Source organism: Myotis lucifugus, unplaced genomic scaffold, assembly GCF_000147115.1.
Source record: "Myotis lucifugus unplaced genomic scaffold, Myoluc2.0 scaffold_294, whole genome shotgun sequence".
In the NCBI taxonomy this organism is placed as follows: domain Eukaryota; kingdom Metazoa; phylum Chordata; class Mammalia; order Chiroptera; family Vespertilionidae; genus Myotis; species Myotis lucifugus.
Window position 1 is genome coordinate 1,401,346 of NW_005871342.1, and position 25,542 is coordinate 1,426,887.

Genomic DNA, 25,542 nt, shown 5'->3' on the forward strand with positions numbered 1-25,542 from the left:
CGATTCTAATGTTTTTGTCAAGAGACCGAAACGTTAGAGCCTCCTCGGCAGGCGGGGCCGGGGAGCCCAAGTGGCCGGGAGCACCCCGCCCCGGCCGGGCGGCAGGAAGCGGAGGCAGCGCGGGCCCGGGAGCGGCCTTCGGGCGGGGCGCGCCTCCTGCTCGAGCCTCGCGGAGCAGCCCCGGGAGGCGGGAGCCCCGCGCCGGAGCGCGACCCCGATGGCAGGCCCCCGAGGGCGCCGCCCTGGACGAGCTGTCCCGGAACTTCACGTACGGGGCGCTGGGCGCCGGCAACGGCTCCCTGTCGGGCTCCTGGTACCGCAGGAACCAGGTAAGGGCCGCGGGCCGCCGCCCGGTGCGCACCCGCGCGGGCCCCTCCTCGGCGCCCTCCCGCCAGCTCTCAGCCCGCGGTCCACGTGGACCCGCCGACCCGATGTTTGCACACGCTGACGTCACTGCCCTCGAGTGGGAGAGCGGGCGGGGGCGGGGGACCCCCGGCTTCCACCCCCGGGCACCAGTCACCCCCAGTGGGCGGCAGGGGGGCGCGCACATCCGCGGCTCTGACCTGCGCACGTCATTCCTGGGCCGCTGGGTCCAGAACAGCCCGCCGCTCCTCCCGGAAGGATTCTTGGGGTGCGGGGTGAATCCTCCTCCACCCGTATCCCCCAGGATCGTGTCACAGTTAACGACAGGCACAGCCCTTTCTCAGAAGCAGGGGACGCATGGGGGCCCCCGCGCAGGTGCCCGCTGCGCGCCCCGCGTGTGCGTTCCCAGAGCCTCTGCCGCTCCCCGTGTCCGCGCGCAGCACCGTGCTCTGGGGGGCACTTCCCTGGCTCCCCCCTTCTTTCTGACCGGCCCTTTAGGAGCACTGCCAGCCCGAACAACACCCGTTTACGCTGCAGATAAACATTTAACAACAGCCAAGGGGCTTGGAGCTGCCCTTTACCTTGGGGCTTGGTTTAAGGTCAGGAAAAGGGCTCCGCGGGCCCTGCTCTGGCTGCGTTTATCCTCTTTCTAGTGGGGACCAGTGATCGGAGAGGGTGGATGGCAGGCTTCCGTGTTACTTTGTTCCGGTTCTTTGACAAATCCGTGGGCCCTTTTATTTTACAACAATATAGTCACAAAGTATTTGTTGCTGCTGGTCTAAAGCAGGGTTTTTTAACCAATAAGCAAATGTCTAGGATCCTTTTATGCGTAAAAAGCGTTTTGAATGTCGGCTTCTTGAAATGTTGAAATGTCATTTTCAAAAATTTAACACAAGATTATTTATGTAAAGACAAAGTAAGCATGTTCACCGTAGCTTTCCACAGAGGGGGGAGTGTTGCTTTAAGTCTTACCACAAAATATACTCAAACAGGAAAAATGTGGGGCCCCAGCGCCTCTTGATGACTGTATGTAACCTATTCCCTGTCTTCTTTCTTCTCACAGGAGTTAGAAAATGGCTTTCTATGGGAAGTTCTTTGAGTATATGTTATATTATGCTAACGCTAGTAGATGTTATGAGTGTGTTATAAAGTGCTTATGCGAGAAGCACTCCCAATAAGAGTTTAGGAATGGCTTTTTCTCTTTTAGTAAAGAAATTAGAGTGTTAAGTACCTGTGAGCTACCATGGCATCATCCAAAACAGGAGACACCATTGTTTTCACAGTGGAAACCGCTGTCGTCATTAGTTTTCCTTTATTTAATGTTTCCTGGAATTCAAGACTGTCTTGGCTTTCTGACGCCTGACTACAGATGACCATGTGACATAAATGCAAGGACTTGGTTTGCAACTCTTGCCTTTGACGATATATTTATACAGGTTAGAAAGGCTATATCCAAAATATGCTAATTGAAATGACTCAGCTGACATTTAAACTATAGCTAGTTTGAGGTAAGACCATATCCCATTATTGTGCAAATTTAGACTGTCTTATAAGACTGTCATATTTTACCCTTTCAGTAATTGCATTTGTTTGTAAGCAAAAGTAAAAATTGATTTCTTTATTCATTTGGCCAACATTTTATTGAATGCCTCTAGTGCTGGCCAGGCCAATAAAAGTAAAATGGAGTTTAATTTTTCTTCTTTTTTTTTTCTTTCTTTCTTTCTTTCTTTTTTTTTTTTTTTGACCTGACTAAAAATAGAAGGCTGAAAATGAGGGTGGCTGAAGAAAAACAAAATGTGAAATAAAACTTTAGGACTCCCACACTCAAAATTAGCCTTGGTTACTGGAAAGCCAGCGTTTAATCAGTTTTATCACAACTTAAATATTTGGACAGTGTCTGTTGACTGATAGCCCCGCTCTCTGCGTCTCTCCAGTGATAACCATCAGATCTGATTAATTAACCTCACTCCCAGAAAAAGACCAACTCCCCTGAAACAGTTTTCTGTAAGAGATGAATAGTTAACAGTGGCCTCCTAGAATCAGTGTTGTCTCGGGGGATGACTTGAGTACTTAAAGGAGGAAACCTCAAAGCAAGCAGAAAGTAGTAGTAGGGGAAAAAGTAGTTGTGGGGAAGATGTTTTGAGAAGCCAGGGAAGTAAGGCCTGCCTATACAAGTGTGGATGCAGTAGAGTTCTACAAAGATATTTATGTCTGAGCCACAAGTTTTCAGTATAAAAGGACAATGTTTCTACAATGGTTATTGCACTCCCTGCTTTGTACAAAGCACTGTAAGGATATTCAGCACACAGTAGTCTCCCTCCATCCTGTGGGGCTATGTCCCAGGACCCCCAGTGAATGCCTCAAACCACAGATAGTACCGAATCCTTGATATACGATGCTTTTTCCTATACATACATGCCTGTGATAAAGTTTAATTTCTAAACGAAACACAGTCAGAGATAAACAGTAACATAGCAGAATAGAACAATTGTATCAATACACTTTGGTATTAAAAGTTATGTGATTGTGGTCACTTTCTCAAAATATCTTATTGTAACTACCCTTTACTTGAAATAAATGGCGTGGTGTCACAGGTTCGGGCAATCCCTTGCTGAAGTCTTCCTAGAGCAGTGGTTCTCAACGTTGGCTGCACATTAGAATCACTTGGGAATCTTTTTAAAATCCTGATTTCTGGGCCTCATCCTCCGGAAATTCTGTTTCTTTGTTACTAATGTTGTGGCTCCTCCCCATAACAAAGAAACAGAATTTCCGGAGAATGAGGCCCAGAAATCAGGATTTTACAAAGATTCCCAGGTGATTCGAATGTGCAGCCAAGGTTGAGAACCACTGCTCTAGTAATACTTGGCCCTCATTCCCACGTGGTAACTGTGAGCTGGAGTTGATAGTTTAGAACAGCTGTGCTCCCGCGTAAGCCTCTATCTTTGCTCTCATCCTTGGACCTATTGGCCCTGTAGGCAATTTGCAACCAGTGTTAGAGACTGTTGTCTATTCTTCGCTGTTGACTGGCTGAGTGTTCTTGGGCAAGTCACTCTGAGCTTCACTTTCTTTACCTGTAAAACTAGGTTTGAAATAGTTCTCCAGGCCCCAAATGCCAAACCGCCCTAGCCGGTTTGGCTCAGTGGGTAGAGCATCAGCCTGCGGACTGCAGGGTCCTGGGTTTGATTCTGGTCAAGGGCACATGCCTCGGTTGCAGGCTTGATCCCCAGCCCTGGTCAGGGTGCATGCAGGAGGCAACCAGTCGATGTGTCTCTCTCATCATTGATGTCTCTCTCTCTCTCTCCCTCTCCCTTTCTCTCTGAAATCAATAAAAATATATTTTTTAAAACTAAAATAAAAAATTAATGCCAAATCAACAAGGTTTTAGAGGAGATAGAAGAATGTGGGAAATAATGTGAAGGAGTTTTGCTACTGGTTCTTTAAGTTTATGCATAGCATATTGCTAAATATATAAACTCACAAGAACGTTGTCAAAAGGTTCATACTGCATAGGGTGAATGGAAATGCAGAATTTTTGATGTCCTGTATTTGAACTTTTGATTTTCAATGACTTGAATTTTTAAAGTCAACATATTTCAAGGAAAACTGATACAACTTGGCAGGGAAGAGGCAGAGCAAAGAGACTGACATTTGTTATGCATTTACTGTGTGACCCTTCATAGCTATTGTCTCATTGGAGCTCCCAGCAACCTCGTAAGGTACACATTATCCTCACTGCTCATGTCAGGAAACTTGCGTTAAATAACTTGCCTCAAGTTCTTACAGCAAGTAGGTTTAACTGCAAAGCTATTTTTATTCCATGCCTGAAGGCCATTGCTTAGAAACTAGGCTTGAAAAGAATGTGGTGGTGAGAGTAAATGGGGGGGGGGGGGAGTGAATGTGGCTTTTCACAGTGTTCTAAAAAAAAAAATGGCGTTAGTTTCATATCGCCCCTTTATTGATTTTGCTTTCCCTCCATCTATCTCTTGTCTGCTGGTAGCTGCATCTTACTGTCTCTTAAAGAAAGAAAAGTGCCAAAACTTACAAATATTCAAAGGACCAGGTACAGGTTGCTGAACCTCTCCATTCCCTTCCCAAGAAAAATCCCTTTTTTGGTTTTCTTTTAATATTGATTCTTTTTTTGCCTTCCTGATGTATATCGCGTGCACATCCCCTTTACCCAATATTCTGTGAGATATGTGTATAAGGCAGCAAGAAGAGGGAAGAAAGAAACGGATTACCTCAAAGCAACTCTGTCAGAGCTTTTGTAATAATAATGAGAACCCCGTGGTTCTTGTTAGAGGAATGGAGTTTTAATGCGCGTGTGGGGCTTGGCAGACCAGGTGTTTGCATTTAAATCGACCTGCTATCCTCTTTATGGCTTGGTTCATAGGAACTAGTATGAATATTGGCATTGATGCAATCAGAAAAATTCGGGCTAGGGGCAACTTTGCCAGTTCATGGGTTTACAAGACTCAGTTTCCTCATAAATCATGTTTACAAGAAAAACAAAGGGAGAGAATGAATGGAGAGAGAACCTGTAGATTAAAATAGACCGAGCCGACCCATTTCTAATTTTTTGAGGTACCTCCATACCACTTTCCACGGTGGCTGCAGCAGTCTGCATTCCCACCAGCAGGCTTTCCACGGTGGCTGCAGCAGTCTGCATTCCCACCAGCAGTGCACGAGGTTTCTCTTAGTGATTCCACTTCTGGAATCCGAAGAAACCTGAAGCGCTAATTTGAAAGGATATACCCACCCCTACGTTCATTGCGGATTATTTACAATAGCCAAGATTTGGAAGCAGCCCAAGTGCCCATCAGTAAATGAGTGGTTAAAAAAGTTGTGGTACATTTACAAATTGGACTACTACTCGGCCATAAAAAAAGAGGACATTTTGCCTTTCATGATTGCATGAGTGAGAGTATTATAATACCTGGAGCGTATTATGCTAAGTGAAGTAAGCCAGTCCGAGAAAGACAAGTACCATATGATTTTCACTTATATGTGGAATCTAATGAACCAAATAAACTAACAAAATAGGAACACACTCACAGATACAGAGAACAGACTGACAGCTGTCAGAGGGGTGTGGGTAGGGGAGCTGGCTGATAAAGGGGGACGGATTAAGCAACAAACAAACACTTCATAGACAGAAAACAGTGTGGTGATTACCAGAGGGAAAGTGGAATAGGAAGAGGTAGGAGAAGTAATGGCGATGGAAGGAAACTTGACTTGTGGTGGTGAACACACAATACAACATACAGATGATGTAGTATAGAATTGTACCCCTGAAACCTATATAATGTTATTGACAAATGTCACCCCAATTCAATTTAAAAATAATAACTAAATAAATAAAATATTAAAAATAAACAAAATAAAATAGACCTAACAGTTCAATCAGATAAAAGACAACCTTCAATTGCAGTATTTCAGGATGCAGACTTGGGTGATAGAACTAAAAGGAAAAGCAAGGGAGTGATGGCCATAAAGTCAGGCCAGTGGTTCCTTTAAGGAAGGGAGAGGATGTAATGAGATGGGGAAAAGGGAGGGCCTTGGATGGATGCCCAGTTCCTGTTTCTTGATCTGGATGGTGTTATAAGGGTGTTTGCCTTCTAATAATTCATTTTGTTCCTCTATATCATTCTCCTTGCAGTTGTCTGTATCTATTCTACAATTTTAAAAAGTTTAAAAATAATGTTAGCCTTGCTGTGACTGTTCAGCTCACATGTTTTATCCAGATCGTGTGGGAAATGCTATGCCGTATTTATTTTATTTGCTTATGAGAATTATTTAAATAATTTCTGTTTTAAATGTTGGCAATGGTTCAAATTGGCATTTGAGAGCTTACCATGGCAAGGATGACATTCCCCCAAGATATCCTTTTTGTTTCTTGTCTTCTGCAGTTTTAAAAGCTCAGTCTTTGTACTGAATGTGTTAGCAAGTTTCTTCATTTCCCCTACTTGTAGCTTTCTCTACTGAAATTACAATGATAATAATACTACATACCTATAGAGATGGTGTAGGAATAAAATAAGAGGATGTATGTCAAATACTTAGCAAAGTGCTATGCATACAGAGCACTCAATAAGCACTAGCTACTAGTAATAGATTGCAGTCCACCTAGATTATAAGAAATGTCATAAAATGTGTAGTACTTCTAATAATTAGTAATGGGTCTTAGCTCATTACAAGTGGACATAAGAGAAAATGTATCCGTTATTTGATGAGATGTTGCTTTCTTGAATCTAAAATCACTGCTTTCTCTATACCTCATACCTTTCTCACTCCCTTTGATATTTGCCTCCCCTTCACTCTTCAGATGTATTCACATTCCAGAACACTTCCCTAATTAATTTTCTAATTGGAAAACGTGTCTTGAAATACTAAAGCAAGGGTTCTCCACATGCCTTTTACCACTTTCCAGGCCCCTGGGTTGGGGATATGGGAACAGCTGACAGATATTTTGGTGGCAGTAGTGGGATCACATCTTTAGACACCAACTGTAGTTCAGCCCACCAGTACGACCAGCACCCCTAGCCTGGGAAGGTTCATACAGTGTTAGTATTAAGACGTTGATGCCATTTATTTTAGCTTGGGTTTTTTTTCCTGAAAGTCCAACATTCCTCTATTCAATTTATATCTTTTTTGTTTGTTTTGTTTTTGTTAATCCTCACCTGAGGATATTTTTTTCCATTGCTTTTTTAGGGAGAGAAAGGAAGGGAAGGAGAAAGAGAGAGAGAGAGAGAGAGAAACATCAATGTGAGAGAGAGACATCAATTGGTTGCCTCCTGCACACACTCTGACTAGGCCAGGGAATGAGCCTGCAACCCAGGTAGGTATGTGTCGACTGAAAGGGAAGCCACAACCCTTTGGTGCACAGGCCAGTGCTCTACCGCTGAGCCACACTGGCCAGGGCCAGTTTATACCTTTTATAACCCGCCCCCACCGCCCCTGTGTTCCGTCCGACGGACTTACATTTTTACCCAGTCTGTCCTGAGTCATGAGAGTGTCGTAATTGCCTGGGGACTGGCAGCTAACACTCCACTGCCCCTCCACATAACTCTCACCATGTGCACACCTGTGAGACGTTCGCCTCACCTTGTCACGTCCCTGGAACTTTGGTCACTCCCAGCACGGCTAACATATGTTTAGTTATGCACTCCGCACCTCACCGACGATTGTGTTTGTCCTGGCATGACTCCTCAGAGACCCGCCCTGGCCTTGGCAGGCCATAAAGAGCTCTGCCTAAAATGAGCGTCCCGCTGCCTGCCTGCCTGCCTGCAGACACACTGGTGTCTTGAATCACCTACTCTGCACCTCACAAGTTGTTTCTTCTTTCCATAACTTGGACCACCGGCCTTCCTTCTGTAGCTTGCAGTGGGAGTCCATCTTTCTTCTGGCCTTTGTACTTGGCTTCCCTACCAAGAATGCTTTGTAAGTTAAGAGGCTTCATTTGCAAGTCACAGAAAACCTAACATTTAACATTAACTGGCTTAAATAGTCAAAGAAATTCATCCATTTGGATGACATAAAAGGCCAGAAGAAATACGGGTTCACATAAGCCTTGATTCAGAGGCTTTAACAGTTTCTCATTCTCCTCTTCAACCTTTGTTCCTCGGGGTTATGGATCCCATGTTTAGGAGGCTTGCTACCCTACATTTTCCAGAAGTAAAGCTCAACTTTCTGAACCTACTTGGGCTTTAGTCTGACTAAACGAGGTTAGGTCCATGTCCTTTCCTGTACCAGTCACCACGGCTAGACTTACCTAGACTTACTGGGCTTGGTGCCCCAAAGAACACGGGAACCCTTGGGAAGGGCTGGATGAAAGAAGGTCCTGTAACCAAAAGAAAGAGATTCTACGTGGCCCTAATGCAGAGCCCACCAGGTGGGTTTCATTCCTCCTCCCATGGATGAATGTCTTCTCGGGCAACTCCAAGGTGAACACCCCTCCCAACTCACCTGTGACCTTCCCTCCGTATCCTGTCTCACAGGAGCAACCCCTGAAATGCAGCTCTGTATTTAGCCTTCCTTGTCCTTATGAGGAGACGTGAGCCATAATCTCCTTCACAACGTATAGGATCAAGTTCTAAAACATTTTTGCTAACATCATCTCTAAGCAGTGACTTATAAAAGAACTTCTAGAAAGGCCTGTCTTTCCTACTGATCTCAAAGTCAAAGGGATTCGGCTGGCAAAGGCAGTGTCCCTGGCTCAGTCCCTGTCTTGCTTCTACCTGACTAGCAATTTTTCACCGTCAACAACCACCTCTGTAGTAGGCAGAAATCTCCTAAGACATAGTGGATTTAGGAAAAAAGGGATGGTATGTGAGGGCAATGCTGTATGGAGTCCTAGAAGCCATTTAGCGTTGCCAATATCTCATTGAAGTCCAAGGAGAACCCTGTGAATTCTGGGGGGTTCTTTATTACTTTAGGCCAGCGGTTCTCAACCTGTGGGTCGCGACCCCTTTGGGGGTCGAACGACCCTTTCACAGGGGTCGCCTAAGACCATCGGAAAACACATATATAATTACATATTGTTTTTGTGATTAATCACTATGCTTTAATTATGTTCAATTTGTAACAATGAAATTGGGGGTCACCACAACATGAGGAACTGTATTAAGGGGTCGCGGCATTAGGAAGGTTGAGAACCACTGCTTTAGGCTCTGGACTTGCAGAGTTCTGATTGTTCCAGGGCTGTTTGGAAGATAGATGCGCTGTGTTCCCTTTTGTCACAGCCCATGTTAAGCTTGATCAGCTCATTGACAGTAAGGGCCTGAATGCAACCAACATTCCCCTCGATACAAATCATAAGCAGAGAGCCCTTCTCCACAGAGCAGTGTTGGGAAGTGATGTCAAAGAAATCAGAACACATGGACTGTGTCCTCAAAATGTAGCTACATAATGTGGGAGAGAGAGAGAGAGAGGGGGTGAAGGAGGGGGGAAGAATGCTTTAGAAATACTTGAAAAACAACAATTGAAGGACTGGCGTGAAGCTGCCCTCTTATATGACCTGATGGACACTTTATGGTAAGCTTCCAGGACTGACATGGTAGTACAGTTATGTAATTGTACATAAGAGAGCCAAAGAAGAGGAGGAAATATTGCCATATACCTTTGGATATGGCAGCCTGAGTCACAGCAGCAGAGAAACGTGTGGTTCTCTGTGACCACACATGTAGACCATTTTATTATTCTTGTGAAAGACACATGCAGACCCAAGTCACAATCGCCACTCATAAGTTCTGTGGGTGTCATATGTAGGTTGGCCTTGAAGTGTGTTGGGTTGTGGCTGCTGGATCAGTAGGATGTGAGAACTTAGCCAGGAAAGGGGGCTTGGGGAGAGGAGGTATCACCTTGGCTATAAAGACTGGCCCTTTGGAGGCAACGCAGAGCCCAAGTCACAATGCCCAAGAGGTGTAGGCAACTTGAACTGGATCCTGGCCTTGCTGTCAGAAAGATCTGGTCTGGTGGGTGGGGAGGCCCCGGGAGCCTGGCAGACGTCTATCAGTGAGTGCCAATGCCATGGTCCCTCCCCCGTACTGAGGCAGAAGCTCTCCCTGCAGCTGGGGCCTGACATGGACAATAGAGTTGAGTCTCCAGGGGGATGGATCTGGCAAAATATAGCCAGAGATCAAGGCAGGCATTGCTTTCAAAGGGGACATGTGCTGCAGAAACCCAGACAGGTGTGGGCAAAGACTGGTAACTAAGCCAGCTCACAAGTTTCCAGCTTTAGGGTAGGAAGCCTCTTCCAAACCCCGGGCTGGCCCTGCAGAAGGCAGCCTGCCATCTGCTTCTTTGGAAACAAAAGCTTACAGATTTTTAAAATTATGATGATGACTATGTTCTTACAAAATGTGAAAGTGAGGGGAGCTTATATTGATCTGAATGTAAACAACAGTGTTCAGAATGTCTGTCCTTGTTACAAAGATCCCCTTTCCATTATATGGGATTGATTTGTTTTGTAATAGAACCAAGTTTAAGACTTCCTTAACTGATATCTCACCTTTCTTGACTATTGCTGCTCTCCTTTTAACAAAGTGTGAAAAGCCCCCAAAGGATGTGTTATTAAATGTATTACTTTTCCCATAAATTTGTTCTGAAACAAAATTTCTCAAGAGCAAAACCCTAATGGCTTCTTAGAAAGCTCGGTAAGGCTTATTCTCAGTGGAGTTCAGTTTTTAAAAATAATGAATGTACAATTATGTAAGTAAATGTGTTCCAGAGTAAAAGAAAAAAATGTAATAGTTTTTAATTGTATTGGAAAGCAATATGTTGGGCTTTTTTTACCTAGGTTTTAAGGTTTATTAAAAAATGGCATGGAACAATAGCATCAATATGCTGTGTTATGTAACCCTGGCCTTCTTTGCTGGCTTTAAATCACCAGATTTGGATTCAGTGTCATGAGACAGTCTCAGGAGAGAAAGGCAATAACCATGCTGTTGTCTGTGTTTATGGGTTTGTGTGTGGGGGTATATGTGTGTTTAACTCATAGGCACAGACAACAGTATTGTGATTACCAAAGGGAAAGGAAGTTGAAGAGGGTGAAAATAGGGGGAATAAATGGTGATGGAAGGAGACTTGACTTGGGGTGATGGACACATAATACAACATACAGATGATGTATTATAGAGTGGTACACCTAAAACCGACACAATTTTATTCACTAATGTCACCCCAATAAATTAAGTAAAAATAAAATAAAGGAGCCAACCACAAGAAGGACAATGAAAAAACAACAAACAAAACAACCAACAAAAACAACAACAGAAAGAGGACAACATCAAGGAGAAAATGCCTTAGCGCTTGACTGCAAAGTGGAAAGACACAACTGTCAGAAGTATTAAAATCTTGCATCTATGAAAAGGATTGAAAACTATTTCACACGGGCACCATCATAGGAATTCATAGATGGATGCTGCGTTGAGCATCTCAAAAGAAAGGGCTAGATTCCAGCCTCCTGAATATCTCCAGAGGAATGTTTTATGGCACGAACTCCAGAGTCTGCAGGCAAAGCAGTGAGCTAGCTGTTCCCTGTGCTGGGAATGCTCTCCCCTCCTCTTCCCGTAGCGGCTTCTTCCTGGTGCTCCTATCTGAGCTATACATGCTGTCTTCACAGAGGCCTACTTGGGCCACCCACCTCGCACCCTCTATGACATTACTGTATGCTCGTCTTCCAGTTTTTACTAGATGTATGTTCTTGTTCATTTGTTGCTGATCTGTCTCCAAGAAAAGCAAACTACTTGAGAGCAGCGTCTGTCAAACTTGTTCTCTGCTGTATCCCCATAGTTGGAACTCATAGTTGTAGTAGGTACTCAATAACTATTCCTTGACTAGATGGATGGGTGGGTGGGTGGATGGATAGATGGATGAACAGATGAATTACTTTACATAAGTAAATAATTAAAAATGAAAGGCAACAACCTTGCAGCATACAATAAGCAAGATAAATTAAAAATCTGTTTGCCTGGCCGGTGTTGCTCAGTGGTTGAGCAGTTGGCCTATGAACCAGGAGATCAGGAGGTCATGGTTCGATTCCTAGTCAGGGCACATGCTTGGGCTGCGGGCTCAGTCCCCATTGGGGGCCTGCAGCAGGCAGCCAGTCAATGATTCTCTCTCATCAGTTGATGTTTTTTTATCTCTCTCCCTCTTCCTCTCTGAAATCAATATATTTATATTTATTTATTTTAAATCTGTTCCTGACTGAAATTTTTTCTTCTTTTTCACATATGGGATTTTAGTTTTAACTCAGCTTGGGTTAGTGTTGCAGACAACTTAATTACATACAAGGGCAAGGAGATTAGTGGTAAGGATAGTCCAACCCATTCAGTCATCTGAAAAGCATTGCGTATTTCAGGTTGTCCTGCTATGAATGTGAATATTGTTACTTCATGGCCCTGGTGTAATGAACTCTCTTCACTGCCCTTACCTACTTCTTCTCTGAACTCCGGAAGTAGTCTCCTCCTTCCTGGAATTGGCCTTCCTGCTCCCTGTTCTTGCTCCCTGCCAGTCCATCCTCCACACTGCAGCCAGGAAGAGACTGAAATACAGATAGCTACTAGTACATTTGTAGCATTTTAGTTCTCAGGGCAAAAAACAAAGCTGTAAATGTTTTGTGTTTTCAAAATTATTTTTTATAACAACTTTCTTAAAATATAATTCACATCCCCTACAATTCCTCGTTTAAAGTGTACAATTCACTGGTTTTTGTATATTCGCAGAGCTGTGCAGCCGTCAGCAAGGTCATTTTAGAACATTTTCATCACCTCAGAAAGAAACCCTCCACCCTTTAGCTTAAACCCCACGCCTCCCATCCTTCCCAACCCTAGGCAGCCACAAATCTGTTTTCTGTCTCTGTAGATGTGCCTGTTCTGGGCCTTTCAGACAAATGGAATCATAGGCTATGTGCTCTTTTCGACTAGACTTTTCTTCACTTGGCATAAGCTTCTCAAGGCTTACCTAGGTCGTAGCATACATCCGTGCTTCCTTCCTTTCTGTTGCTGAATGATATTCATTGTATGAATGCACTACATTTTGCTTGCTCATTAGGTGATGGACGCTTGAGTCATTTCCACTTTGGGCTATTATGAATAATGCCGCTATGAATGCTTGTTGTACAGGTTTTTGTGTGGACATATGTTTTCATTTCTCTGGGATATGTACCTGGGAGTGGAATTGCTGAGTCAAATGGAAACTTAACTTTTTGAGGAACTGCCAGACTGTTTCCAGAGTGCTTTTACATTTTATGTTTCCATCAGCAGTGTGAGGGGGTTCTGATTTATCTACGTTCTCGCGAACACTAGTTATTATCTGGCTTTTTATGTTAGCCATCTTACCCAGTGACAAGCCGGTATATCACCGTGGTTTTGATTTGCATTCTCTGATAGCTGATGATCTTGAACATCTTTTCATGTGCTTATTAGGCATTTGTCTTCTTCAGAAAAATGTTTATTCAGACCCTTTGCTCACTTTTGTTTGGGTTGTCTTTTTAGTATTGAGTTGTAAGTTCTTTATATGTTCTAGATGCGAGTCCCTTATTAGATATATGATTTACAAATATTTTCTACTATTTTATGGGTTGTCTTTTCACTTTCTTGATAGTGGTTTTTGAAATCAAATAGTCTTCAATATTGATGAGGTCCAAATATTTTCTCGTTTGTTGCTTATATTTCTGATGTTTTACCAGTAAGACTCCATGGCCAGGTCCAAAGTCATGAAGATTTACTCCTATGTTTTCTCCTGAGATTTTTGTAGTTTGGGCTCTTACATTTAGGTCTTTTGAGTTAATTTTTTAGTTAATTTTGAGTTAATTTTTGTACATGGTGTGAGGTCAGCAGCTGTATCATTTTACATCCCCAGCAGCAAAGCACAGGGTTCCAATTTCTCCACACCCTTCCCAACACTTGTTATTTTCCTTTTTTTTGTTAGACATCCTAATGGGTGTGAAGTGATAGCTCATCGTGGTTTTGATGAGCATTTCTCTGATTAGCATTGTTGAGCATCTCTTTATGTGCCTGTGGGCCATTTGTATATTGTCTTAGGAAAAATACCTGCTCAATTCCTTTGCCCATTTTTAAATTGGAGTGTTTATTTTGTTGTTAAGTTATAGGAGTTCTTTATATATTCTGGATATCAATATTTATCAGATATATGAGTTGTCAATATTTTCTCACATAGGTGGGTTGCCTCTTTATTCTGTTAAGAGTGTCCTTTGAGGCATAAAAGATTTTAATCTTGACGAAATCCAATTTATCTGTTTTTTTTCTTTTGTTGCCGTGCTTTTGGTGTCATATCCAAGAAATCATTGCCAAATGCTGCTACCAATTTCTAAACACTTGCCCTGGTGGCATTTAAACTACTCAGTGAATTGTTTAAGGAATTTTGAAATTATTTCCATTTATCATCTTACTTTTATAATTATGGGAGATTTTCATAATTTTTCATTCAATCCTAAACTTCATCTGAGTCTTTATTTTCTTGATTGCTGCCAAATGCATTTAACTGGAAATCAAAAGCATGGAAATAGCACATTGTCTTATGATACAATTGTTCCCCATGGGGAATAGCCATCAAAATTATTGCCAACTGCCTTTATTAGGAAAAGAAAATTCTTAACTGATTAAAGACTAGGGATATTGTATATCAACTATTCAATGGGTTTTTAACTTTTTTGCTTCATTTTTTTTTAATACGGAATTTCACTTCGGCTCATATAAACTTCTAACACTTCAAAGACATTTTGCATTCTGAAAAGGGTTCCTTGTGGTTGTAACGTTCATTTGAAATTCAAATAACTCCTTGGAATTTGAAGCGAGCTGGAAGTTATGCACTATAGAAGAAGAGGAGGGGAAAATCCCTTAAATCATTGCTAATTTATCATGCTAGAATATATTCTACCTTTGTATTTAGAGAGGAGCTGCTAATGCATCTTTTGAAGTCATCAAATAATAGATGCACTATCTATAGTAAACATCTTGGGCAATGTGAAAGAAATAATTTTTTAACCTATATAGTTCTTGTTTTAAACCACTATACATATGTCCAAGCAAGTTTTGTTCAAGCCCCTAATTTTGTAGAGTAGATGATATCAAAGACCCAATAAAAGCCTAAGACATGGTTCTCTTTCCTCAGAGTTCGCCATCTATTTATAGAGCCTGATGATACACATGACAATATAGAAGGACTAAGGGATGCTCACTGTTTAGAGTCTGAGAAAGTAAAGATGGGCTACTAATCCTAATAAAGTTATTATTCATGTTTCAAACAACCCTCCCATATGGATGCCAAATAAATATTTGCTGAATGAACAAATGAATGAATGTATCAACCTAAAATTTTTTGCTGTTTGGGGTGTTTGTTTGTTTTTTAGTAAATATTGTACAAGTGCTATTTAGCGCACCATTTAAATAAAACATTTTCTTTTTCAGTTTCACCTTTTTGGAGTTTTGCTGGCTGTTTTAGGAAACTTGGTAATCAGCATTTCCCTAAATATTCAGGTAAGAAGAGCTTACTTTTCTAATTCTGAATTTTCCTAGCACATGACGATTTTAATGGGCCATGGACACTTTTGCCTTCTTGGGCTTTTCCTCCATGAAAAATATAAAAATTATATTTTATGACCTCGCCAATATAAAGAGAAATATAATCCAACTGGATTACAGTCATGTTTTCTCTTCTTCTGATTTTAAAATAAATTAAATAAATGCTTTTGTGGTCCTCTTGATAGTATTGTATACCGTAGGCAAGGTGTGTAGGTGGTTTATGAGTTTGTACCCCACTTAGAAAGATACTCATAGTCTTGGCATAAGCTAAGATTTTCTTTAATGTTCCATGTTTTCTTCTAGTACTTTTATTGTTTTCTTTAAAAATTTTTTAAGTAATGTAGAATTGTACATACTTTGTAATAAGGAAGTTCAGTTATCATAAAATCAATAAGGAAATAGGGCTTTATTCAATGGCCAGTTTTTCAGGAATTTATATGTTTAAAATACAAAGAAATACTCAAGCCAGATATAAGTAAGACTCTCCCAACCTAACCCTCTGCTCCCAAAGCATTCTACCATGGTGTATTCATTGCGATAGCTACTTTGACTCATAAATTTGAATCTCTTTTCAAAAGGTTTTTCTTTAGTAACTTATTAACTTCATTTCAATTATGTTTATTTTGGCATCTGGACTTTTCGATATTCTGAAATAAGTGTTTTGGAGCAAAGGATTTACCACCAGAACACAGGTGTCGTGAAAACCACCACTAAATCAAAACCAAAATGGGAAAGGAAAAGACTCATATCAACATCATGGTCATTGGACATGTAGATTGCAGCAAGTCTACCACCACTGGCCATCTGATCAGGTGTGATGGGACTGACAGAAGAACCATCAAAAATTTGAGAAGGAGGCTGTTGAGATGGGGAAGGGCTCCTTCAAGTATGCCTGGGTCTTGGAGAAGCTGAAAGCTGAAACATGAACATGGTATCGCTACGGATATCTCTCTGTGGAAATTCGAGAATAGTATGTATTATGGCACACAGTGACTTCATCAAAAACATGACTACAGGCACATCTAAGGCTAACTGTACTGTCCTGACTGTTGCCCCTGGTGTAGGTGAATTTGAAGCAGGCATCTCCAAGAATGGGCAGACCTCTGAGCATACTCTCTTGGGTGTGAACCAACTAATTGTTGATGTTAACAAAATGGATTCCACTAAGCCGCCCTGTAGCCAGAAGAGATATGAGAAAATTATTAAAGAAGTCAGCACCTACATTAAGAAAATTGGCTACAACCCTGACGTGTAGCATTTGTGCCAATTTCTGGTCGGAATGGTGACAACATGCTGGAGCCAAGTGCTAACATAACATGCCTTGATTCAAGGGATGGAAGGTCACCCGTAAAGCTGGCAATGAGGGTGGAACCACGCTGCGTGAAGCTCTGGATTGGATCCTGTCACCAACTGGCCCAACTGACAAGCCCTGGAGTCTGCCCCTGCAGGATGTCTACAAAATTGGTGGTATTGGTACTGTCCCCAGGGGCCAAGTGGAGACTGGTGGTCTCAAATCCAGCATCATGGCCACCTGTGGTCCAGGCAGTGTTACAACTGGAGCAAAGTCTGTTGCGATGCACCATGAAGCTTTGAGTGAAGCTCTTCCTGAAGACAGTGAGGGCTTCAGTGTCAAGAAGGTGTCTGTCAAAGATGGCACTGTGGCTGGTGGCACAGAGATGACCCACCAGTGGAAGCAGCTGGCTTCACAGCTCAGGTGATGATCCTGAACCATCCCGGCCAGATCAGTGCTGGCCATGCACCGGTGCTGGATGGTCACACAGCTCACATTGCTTGCACATTTTCTGAGCTGAAGGAGAAGATTGATTGTCATTCTGGGGAAAAGCTGGGAGACAGCCCTAAGTTTTTGAAATTTGGTGACGCTGCCATCGTCAGTATGGCTCCTGGCAAGCCTGTGTGTGTGGAGAGCTTCTCCAACTATCCTCATTTGGGCCATTTTGCTGTTCGTGACATGAGACAGACAGTTGCTGTGGGTGTCATCAAAGCAGTGGACAAGAAGGCAGCTGGAGCTGGCAAAGCCACCAAGTCTGCCCAGAAAGCTCAGAAGCTAAATGCATGTCATCCCCATACCTGCCACCCCACTTCTTAATCAGACCGTCTCGGAACTGTTTGTCTCCATTGGCCGTTTAGGTTTAATAGTAAAAGACTGGTGAACGATTCATGCCTTGTAAAACCTTCAGAAGGAAAGGAGGATGTGTTATGGGCCATTTGGATTTTTTTGTATGTGTGGCAATTTTTAAATTGTTTTTAAAATCAGTATTTTTTAATGGGAAAAACTAGCTTGACCAAAAATCTGTCACAGAATTTTGAGACCCATTAAAACTAAGTTTAATGAGAACAAAAAAATAATAAAATAAGTGTTTTGGTCGAGGACCAAAAAGTCACTTAACTCCTTCCCATACACCTCAACTTTTGATAGTATTGATACTTATTTTACAGAGTTGTTATGGGAATGAAGCAACATTCATATGTGAGAAGGCCCTGGGAACTATAAAATGCTAAGTCAGTGTGAATCACTTCTGCTGCTCATATGCTTGACACAAACACAGAAACATAATCATTGCTCTACAATGATCTGGCCAATAAATGTTAAAGCCACGATGCAAATTTATAGGGCCAACATTTTTTTTTAATATATTTTATTGATTTTTTTTTACAGAGAGGAAGGGAGAGAGATAGTTAGAAACATCGATGAGAGAGAAACATCGACCAGCTGCCTCCTGCACATCTCCTACTGGGGATGTGCCCGCAACCCAGGTACATGCCCTTGACCGGAATCGAACCTGGGACCTTTCAGTCCGCAGGCCGACGCTCTATCCACTGAGCCAAACCGGTTTCGGCAAGGGCCAACATTTTTAAAACAAGTTTTAAATATCTTCTTATTTACATTCTGATTTACTTCTAGAAATATTCTCACCTTCAGTTGGCACACCAAGAGCACGCAAGGCCATTCTTCAGGAGCTTGCTGTGGTGGGGCGGGGCTCTCCTGATGGCCCTCGGAGAGACAGGGAACTTCGCGGCCTACGGATTTGCCCCCATCACTCTCATCGCTCCGTTAGGCTGTATGTCTGTTACAGGTGAGCCAATTTCCTATGTTTTGACAAATGGAAATTTTAAGAGATCAGAAAGTTGATGAAAAACATACAACTTAAAAAAACACACGCAGAAAGAAAAAAGGTTTATTCCTGTCTTCTTAGCACGTTAACTTCACACAATATACTACTCATTTCAGTTATTCACTGTCATGCTGCCACATGAACCATGAGTAAACTTGCATTTGGTAGCTTGACCACTGTGCATAAAAGCCCAATTCCCAGCCTGCGTCTTAATAAATTCACAGTAACAGCAAATGTTATGCTGTTCTTGTTAATTATTAACGAATCAGCTCAAAGCATCTTGTAATACAATTTATATTTTATTCATATGTTAAACTGACATTGCATGTACTTAGATTCATTGGTGCCTGATCTCAACTCCATAGGTTAGCATCCCTTTTACATTAAAAATTAAATATTTGTTTCTTTTAAAATTTATATGATTTACTAAGTACATTTAGAAAAGGGAATGTGAGATGTTGCTAAAAGACTAAAAAAGGAGCAAAAATCACTGCTGAAAAAGGAGAACAAATTCTCTAAACCTCGTTAAATCAATAAGATCTTTTTATTTTTGCTCTCTATTTACTGCTATGGAAACAGCATGTTTCTAAATTTCTGTGAATGTGGAAACCATTGAAATAGAAACAAGAGGCTGGTTATTGTCTGGTAACAACTAGATCAAGCATACCATGTGCTTACATATCCCAGTTTTAGTATTTCTCCTAGGAAGTATAAAATAGTCTTAAAGAATGCATCGTTTGAACTGAAATAATGTGTATTCATAGAGATTTTCATTTTGTTTATCAAGCAGTTTCCCCTTCTTAATCATTCAAAATATTTAAATACATTTATGATCTATGATGATAGAACACTTAGCAAAGACCACTTTTTTAATTTCTAGAAGTTGTTCCGTTAAAATCGCCATGCTGTTACTACTCTGAATAGGCTCACAATTGATGTAATTCTTTATCATTTTTAACATCCTGATAAAGGGAGCAATTTGGGTATGTCTTATCTTCTATTTAGTATACATACCATGTACACGGACGTCCTAGATTTTATTTTCAAAATCTGAGAAATAACATAAAAGATCTAGTTATATTGTCAACATGAGACTTCAGGCCCCCAATTCCCCAATTGTTCTGAAAATGTTATATTATTCTTCATAATGACTGTATATTTAGAGCCGATCTTTAGTTTTGTTTCTTTTTCTGCTTTATCCTCAATTTCCATGAAATAGCTAAAGGAAAAAGGTGTCCAGGCATAATAGTTACTGGGGACCGGGCTGAGGGCACCAGATTGTACTGAAATTCTCCATTGATCGCCAGATACCCAGTCCTGGGAAATCATTTTTCCGGGAACAAAATAAAAGAGAACTACTCTAACCAGCTGAAAGCAAGAGGGATATGGCTGATTTTATTGTATAGACCCGAGACTTCCCAGGAATGAAATATAGCCAGGCCTCCTGTGAGGTGGAAATTTAGAAGTTGCCGGAAATGTAGGGCCCTCATTGCAGATCTTCAGTGAAGCTGCCGTGAAACTGCTCATTGTGGCATGACTTGCTCTCATTAACCACAGGAAGCGTAAGGGGTCCCGCCTTTCCCTCACTGCCCTGGCCTCCCCAAGTCCCCTGTGGGGCCAGCCTGCCCACCTCAAACTCTGAGTCCACCGCCTTGACCGATGGGCTTTGCTTAATGCTTCTCACCATTTTTTTAAAAATATATTTTATTGATTTTTTACAGAGAGGAAGGGAGAGAGATAGAGAGTTAGAAACATCGATGAGAGAGAAACATCGACCAGCCGCCTCCTGCACATCTCCCACTGGGGATGTGCCCGCAACCCAGGTACATGCCCTTGACCGGAATCGAACCCGGGACCCCTCAGTCCGCAGGCCGACGCTCTATCCACTGAGCCAAACCGGCTTCGGCGCTTCTCACCATTTTGTGTGTGTGATCTTAGCCCCAATTAATGGTTCACATTTAGAGCATTTTTAGCAACTTCCCTCTCTGCCCATTGAAAACGATTCAAAGAAGTAAATGATGGCCACAAACACAAATCATTTTCTGCTTTACAATCTTTGCAAATAATAATATATTCTCAGAAGTAATATCCCCACAGCACTCCTGAGCTGAATTTAGGTTATGATGAAGTGTCATGCGTGGGATAGGGACTACTGTGATGGAGAATTTTCCCCAGAACAACCCCGACCACCCTGAGATTCTTTATAAAGATTATGGAAACTCGAGAGAATTTGAAGCGAAGGGGAAAGTATTTTTCACGCAGACGTTTCTTATGGCTGTGTTTACAGATAAGGCACAGGAGTGTCCACACTTCTTTGCTTGAACTTTTCCCTCTTATTATTCCTTGGGAGCCTCAACAGAGAAATCAAATCTCCCTTTGAGTTAAGAAAAAAGGATAGTGTCTGTTGCAATGTTGCTTGGAGGTTGCATCTTCTGTTCTGGCCTCTTTTTCTTCCGCTGCTTTATAAATTTTTAAAAAAAAATTAGAATCTAGGACACTGTAGACAGTTTAGCTCTGAAGTCCAAGCGAAGGGTACCTTCTGCCCTCTTCCTCCGGCCGGTCTGCTCCTTCCAGCCCTCTGTGCTCCTTGACCCCATGTGCAGTCTCACCACACATGGGTCTGTCTTAGTCATCAGAGCTCCTGCTCCCTCTGTACACTGCAATCGAGCAGGGTTTTGGGGTGTTTTTTTGTTTTGTTTTTAATTAGGACTAGTATGGAAGAAGCACTATGGTCAGCATTATGGATATTTCCATTCGCACTCTCTCCACGTTCCCGCCTCAAACCATCTTCATTTCTGTCCTTTCTGGCCCTCTGTCTGGTCCTGCTGGTCCCCACTGACATGCTCACCCTGAGACAGCGTTTCACAAGGAGACTTTTGCCGGTGCTTTCGAGGGTGTTCTAAGGGACAAAGAATTCCCCAATCAAGCACGTTTCTGAAATACTAGGCTTCCAGTTACGCAGGTGTCGTCCGTGTGGGGTTCCGGGGCCTGGGGTGGTCCAGGCGCAGGGTCAGTCTTTCAAAGGCAGAGGCAAAGGGCCAGGTTTCCCAAACCTGACAATCACAAGATGCTTTTCTACGAAGCGTCTCTACAAACAACACTTCTGCGGAGGACCCTCGGGGACTTCTGAAGGCAATGGTCCCAGCAGTCCCCGCATCGGGACGAGCCGGGATAGACGAAGGGCCGAGCGGGCAGTGGGGTTGGATGACGGGAAACAGTCCTGGTGAGTAGGCAGATCGGAGTGGCCAGGCCTGGGTCCTGCTTTTTGAGAGAGAGAGAGTCGGAGCCCTGGTATCCTTGTGCCACCTTGTGCTTTTACCCTACTTTTCTCACTAAAGGCCTTTGTCAGTGAAGAATAGGTCCCAACGTGTGTTCTGCGGAAAGGCTTAACTTTTAGACTTGTGTTTGATTTTCCATAATTAAGAAAGCTTAATGGGTAGTTTTTTCACTTTCATCTAGCGCTTCGGCTGGATGCTTCCCCAATAAGTCAGGGCAGTAGAATGGTCAGGAGCACAAGCTCTCGGGCCACACTGAGGCTCAAATCTCAGTCCTGCCCCTGGAAAGCTCTGTGACCTTGGGCAAGGTGCTTAAACCGGTTCATGCCTTGATTTCTAATCTGTAAAATGGGAGTAAAAAGAGTGCTCACCCCAAAGAAAGACAAGTATCACGTGATCTCGCTCATATGTGGAATCTGATGAACAAAATAAACTGATGAACAAAATAGATCCACAGACATAGAAGCATGGAACAGACTGTGAAACCTCAGAGGGAAGGCGGGGGAGGGTGGGTGGGGAGAGATTAACCAAAGGATTTACATGCATCTATGTATAATCCACGGGCACAGACAGTAGTGTGGTGAAGGCCTGGTGGGGGGGTGCTTGTGTGGAGGAGGTTAATGGGGGGTGAAGAAGGGGATGATCTGTAATACTTTCAACAATAAAGATAATTGTTTTAAAAAAAAGAAAAAGAGTGCTTACCTGAGACGTGGTCACAGGAGGACCCTGAGAACAGAACTAGCTGAGCAGTAAGTACGGTGTCTGCCTCGGCGACAGCACTGGCTCTCACTGCTGTGCCTCCTCCTCACATAGAAACGAAGCTCCCAATCCCCAAAGGTGGCCAATGGTTACATTTTCTAAAGTGGATGAACCAGTTCGAGAAAAGCTTTTCGTTCTTACCCACGCAGTGGTTAACTTTCAGGGAGCTAGAAGTCGGATCTTCCCGGCTCCTCTGTTGGGCCATTAAGCAGTAATTACCCTTGGACTCCTCCCCACATTCCCTACCAAAACAAGTTGGAAATGCTAGGATTTCCAGATAACCTACCACGACAACATGCACCTAGAAACCAGACCCAGCAGTTTGATAGAGGACAAGTGGTAACAGCCTGAGATGTGTGTGCAACTCTGTCTACTTGCTACTCTCACTTTGCAGCACTTTCTTCGCTCGCTGACTAACTTCAAAGAGGCTGAAGGGCGGAGTTTTTCAGGTCTAACTGCAATTTAAGAATGTGTTTTCTGTCCGGCTGGTGTGGCTCAGTGGTTGAGTGTCGACCTATGAACCAGGAGGTCACGGTTCAGTTCCCGGTCAGGGTTTGGGCTCGATCCCCAATAGGGGGCATGCAGGAGGCTGCCCACCAATGATTCTCTCTCATCATTGATATTTCTACCTCTCTCTCCCTCTCCCTTCCTCTCTGAAATCAATAAAAAATATATATTTAAAAAAAAATAGCTTCTGAAGAACTATTTAATATACTAAAAACTTAGTAAAAAGAAGTAAGCTGGATATCTGTAGAACTTGTACTAAAATTTTAAACTTCTTTACTGCCTGTCCCAGGTACACCCTCCTCCTCAGCAGGCCTTTCCTGGTTCCTAGACGAAATTCAGCAGGTGTGGTCTCTGCTCAGTACCTTTTTGTGAGTTAGCAAAAGGCAGCCTTTCTCGTGGTACTTTGTCTGCAAATTGGAATACATTGATTTTATTGAAGCAGGACACTCTGGTGCCACCTGTCAGAAAGTTGTCCTGGGAAAGACACAAACCAACAGAATCTGAGATGTGGGTGGTGCCTCCTCAGCTGCAGTGTCTGTGCTCTGCACAACCTGCTCAGCGGCCCCGGCCGGTCCTGACCTCGCCCTTCCCCTCTGGCAGGTCCCATCGTGCTCTCAGTGACTTGTTTAATGTCCGTCCTGGCCGTTCAACCGAGAGACCCAGGAGACTGTGTGCGTGTCTGGCTGCCTGCGTTGGCTCTTTCTAGGAGCGGGGCCCAGGGAAATCACACAGTACAGCCTCGGGAATTGGTTTGAAACTGAATTGTGATAAAATGAGGATAGGACGTTCCAATCTAGGGTGTTGGGACAGAAAAGAACATGTGTTTCAAAGATTTCCATTCCTGACGAAGCACAATGGTTAAACATTTCATTGCAAGGGACTTGTGAATACTCGCTCTTGTAAATGCACAAAGGTTTATAAGACTGTCATTTGGGGGTTGAGATGGAATATTTGTGTATCTATAAAGGGTGTCCTTCGTGTAACATTTTCCTTTTTCTGTTCATCCCCATGCCTGTGATCTATGCATTGAGAGATGATTTAAAATCATTAAGCCCTAGCTGGTTTGGCTCAGTGGATAGCGCATCAGCCTGCGGACTGAAGGGTCCCGGGTTCGATTCTGGTCAAGGGCACATGCCCAGGTTGTGGGCTCGGTCCCCAGTAGGAGGGCATGTAGGAGGCAGCCAATCAGTGATTCTCATTATTGATGTTTCTATCTCTCTCTCCCTCTCCCTTCCTCTCTGAAATCAATAAAAATACAAAAAAATAAAATCATTAAGTCAGCAACAATCCAAAGAGTTGAAGCCACATAGAGTGAAGAAGATTCAGGGCAGAGCTTGCTCAGTATAAAATTCACCAGGGGTGGCACGGGAGCGGGCCACGAAGGGAGCTTGCTGCAGGGGCAGGAGGGTGGAACAGATGGAACATGAGGGACATTCTCCAGTTTTGTGCCTCCGAGTATATTTTTTGGAAGTAATTAGAAAAGAGTCCAGAGGAGATATCATCTTTCTCCAATTAAACCCGGGCAGTGCTTTAGAAATAGCGAAAAGTAGGGAACTAACATCGAATGTGCGGCCTCTGTGCCAGGTACCATCTGAGCCACATACGCTTATTTTCCCTAATTATTTCCCAGCTGAATAGAAATGAGTAATAAGTAGGTTAAATTTGAGGTGAATTATACGAGATCAAACACTTGGAATATTAAATGGAACGATAAAAATTAATAGCAGCTCAGTCTCCTTGGCCCTGGGATAATTTCCTAAGAGAAGGAGTCACCCTCAGCGTGGCTAATTTGGATTAAAACTGGAGAAGAGAGTGAGACATATGACTGATAAGTCTTTTCCGTCTCTAATTTCCCCCAACATGCTGGCTTTTGCTCAACATGAAATGCAGGATGTGGAATATATGTTGTTTCGTGTATTTCTGTTGAGCTGTTAGGAAGCTCTACACTGAAACATGTCTGTGATCCATTAGATGATGGGCATAGCGTAGCCAGACGCCCGGGCGAGGCCTTTTGGAGTTCCAGAGAAGTCATCTCAAGCAGAAACTTGGGTCTCCAAGATTTTTATTAGAAACAAATGAAAGGAAGCGTAAACAGACCAATGAGTGAGTGATATCGCGTTCCACAGACCTAGATACTGCGCGTGTCCCAGCGCTGGGAGCCCTGTGCTTAGTGCCAGCCGGTGAACTCGCTGGAGCTCCAGACCTCACAGCTGCCTGTGACAGTGGCGCTTCGCATGCATGTTTATCTTCATGTTGGACATGTGCAAAGATAAGATACCCCTTTTCTCAGTGACTTGCTGGGCTGTCTGCTTCAGCACATGGTCCCAAAAACAGCCTAAGTAACATCCTATATAATAAAAGCCTAATATGCTAAGCGTCCAGTCGTCTGGTCATCCCTTCAACCAATCAAAGCGTAATATGCTAGTGATATGCTAAGGCCGCTCAACTGCTCACTGTGGTGTG

The 25,542-nt window shown here is 43.0% G+C and overlaps 1 protein-coding gene across 1 annotated transcript in view; it reads left to right on the forward strand.

Moving 5' to 3' along the window:
• Window positions 1-147: 147 nt before the first annotated feature.
• Window positions 148-25,542, forward strand: part of NIPAL2 (NIPA like domain containing 2) — a gene marked incomplete at its 3' end in the record, with an annotated part of 53,545 nt that continues 28,150 nt past the window's right edge. Inside the window, exons 1-3 of the mRNA XM_023763613.1 lie at window positions 148-329; window positions 15,291-15,359; window positions 18,346-18,499. Of these exons, the coding sequence (XP_023619381.1) occupies window positions 18,412-18,499 (88 nt within the window). The remainder of the gene's footprint in view (window positions 330-15,290; window positions 15,360-18,345; window positions 18,500-25,542) is intronic.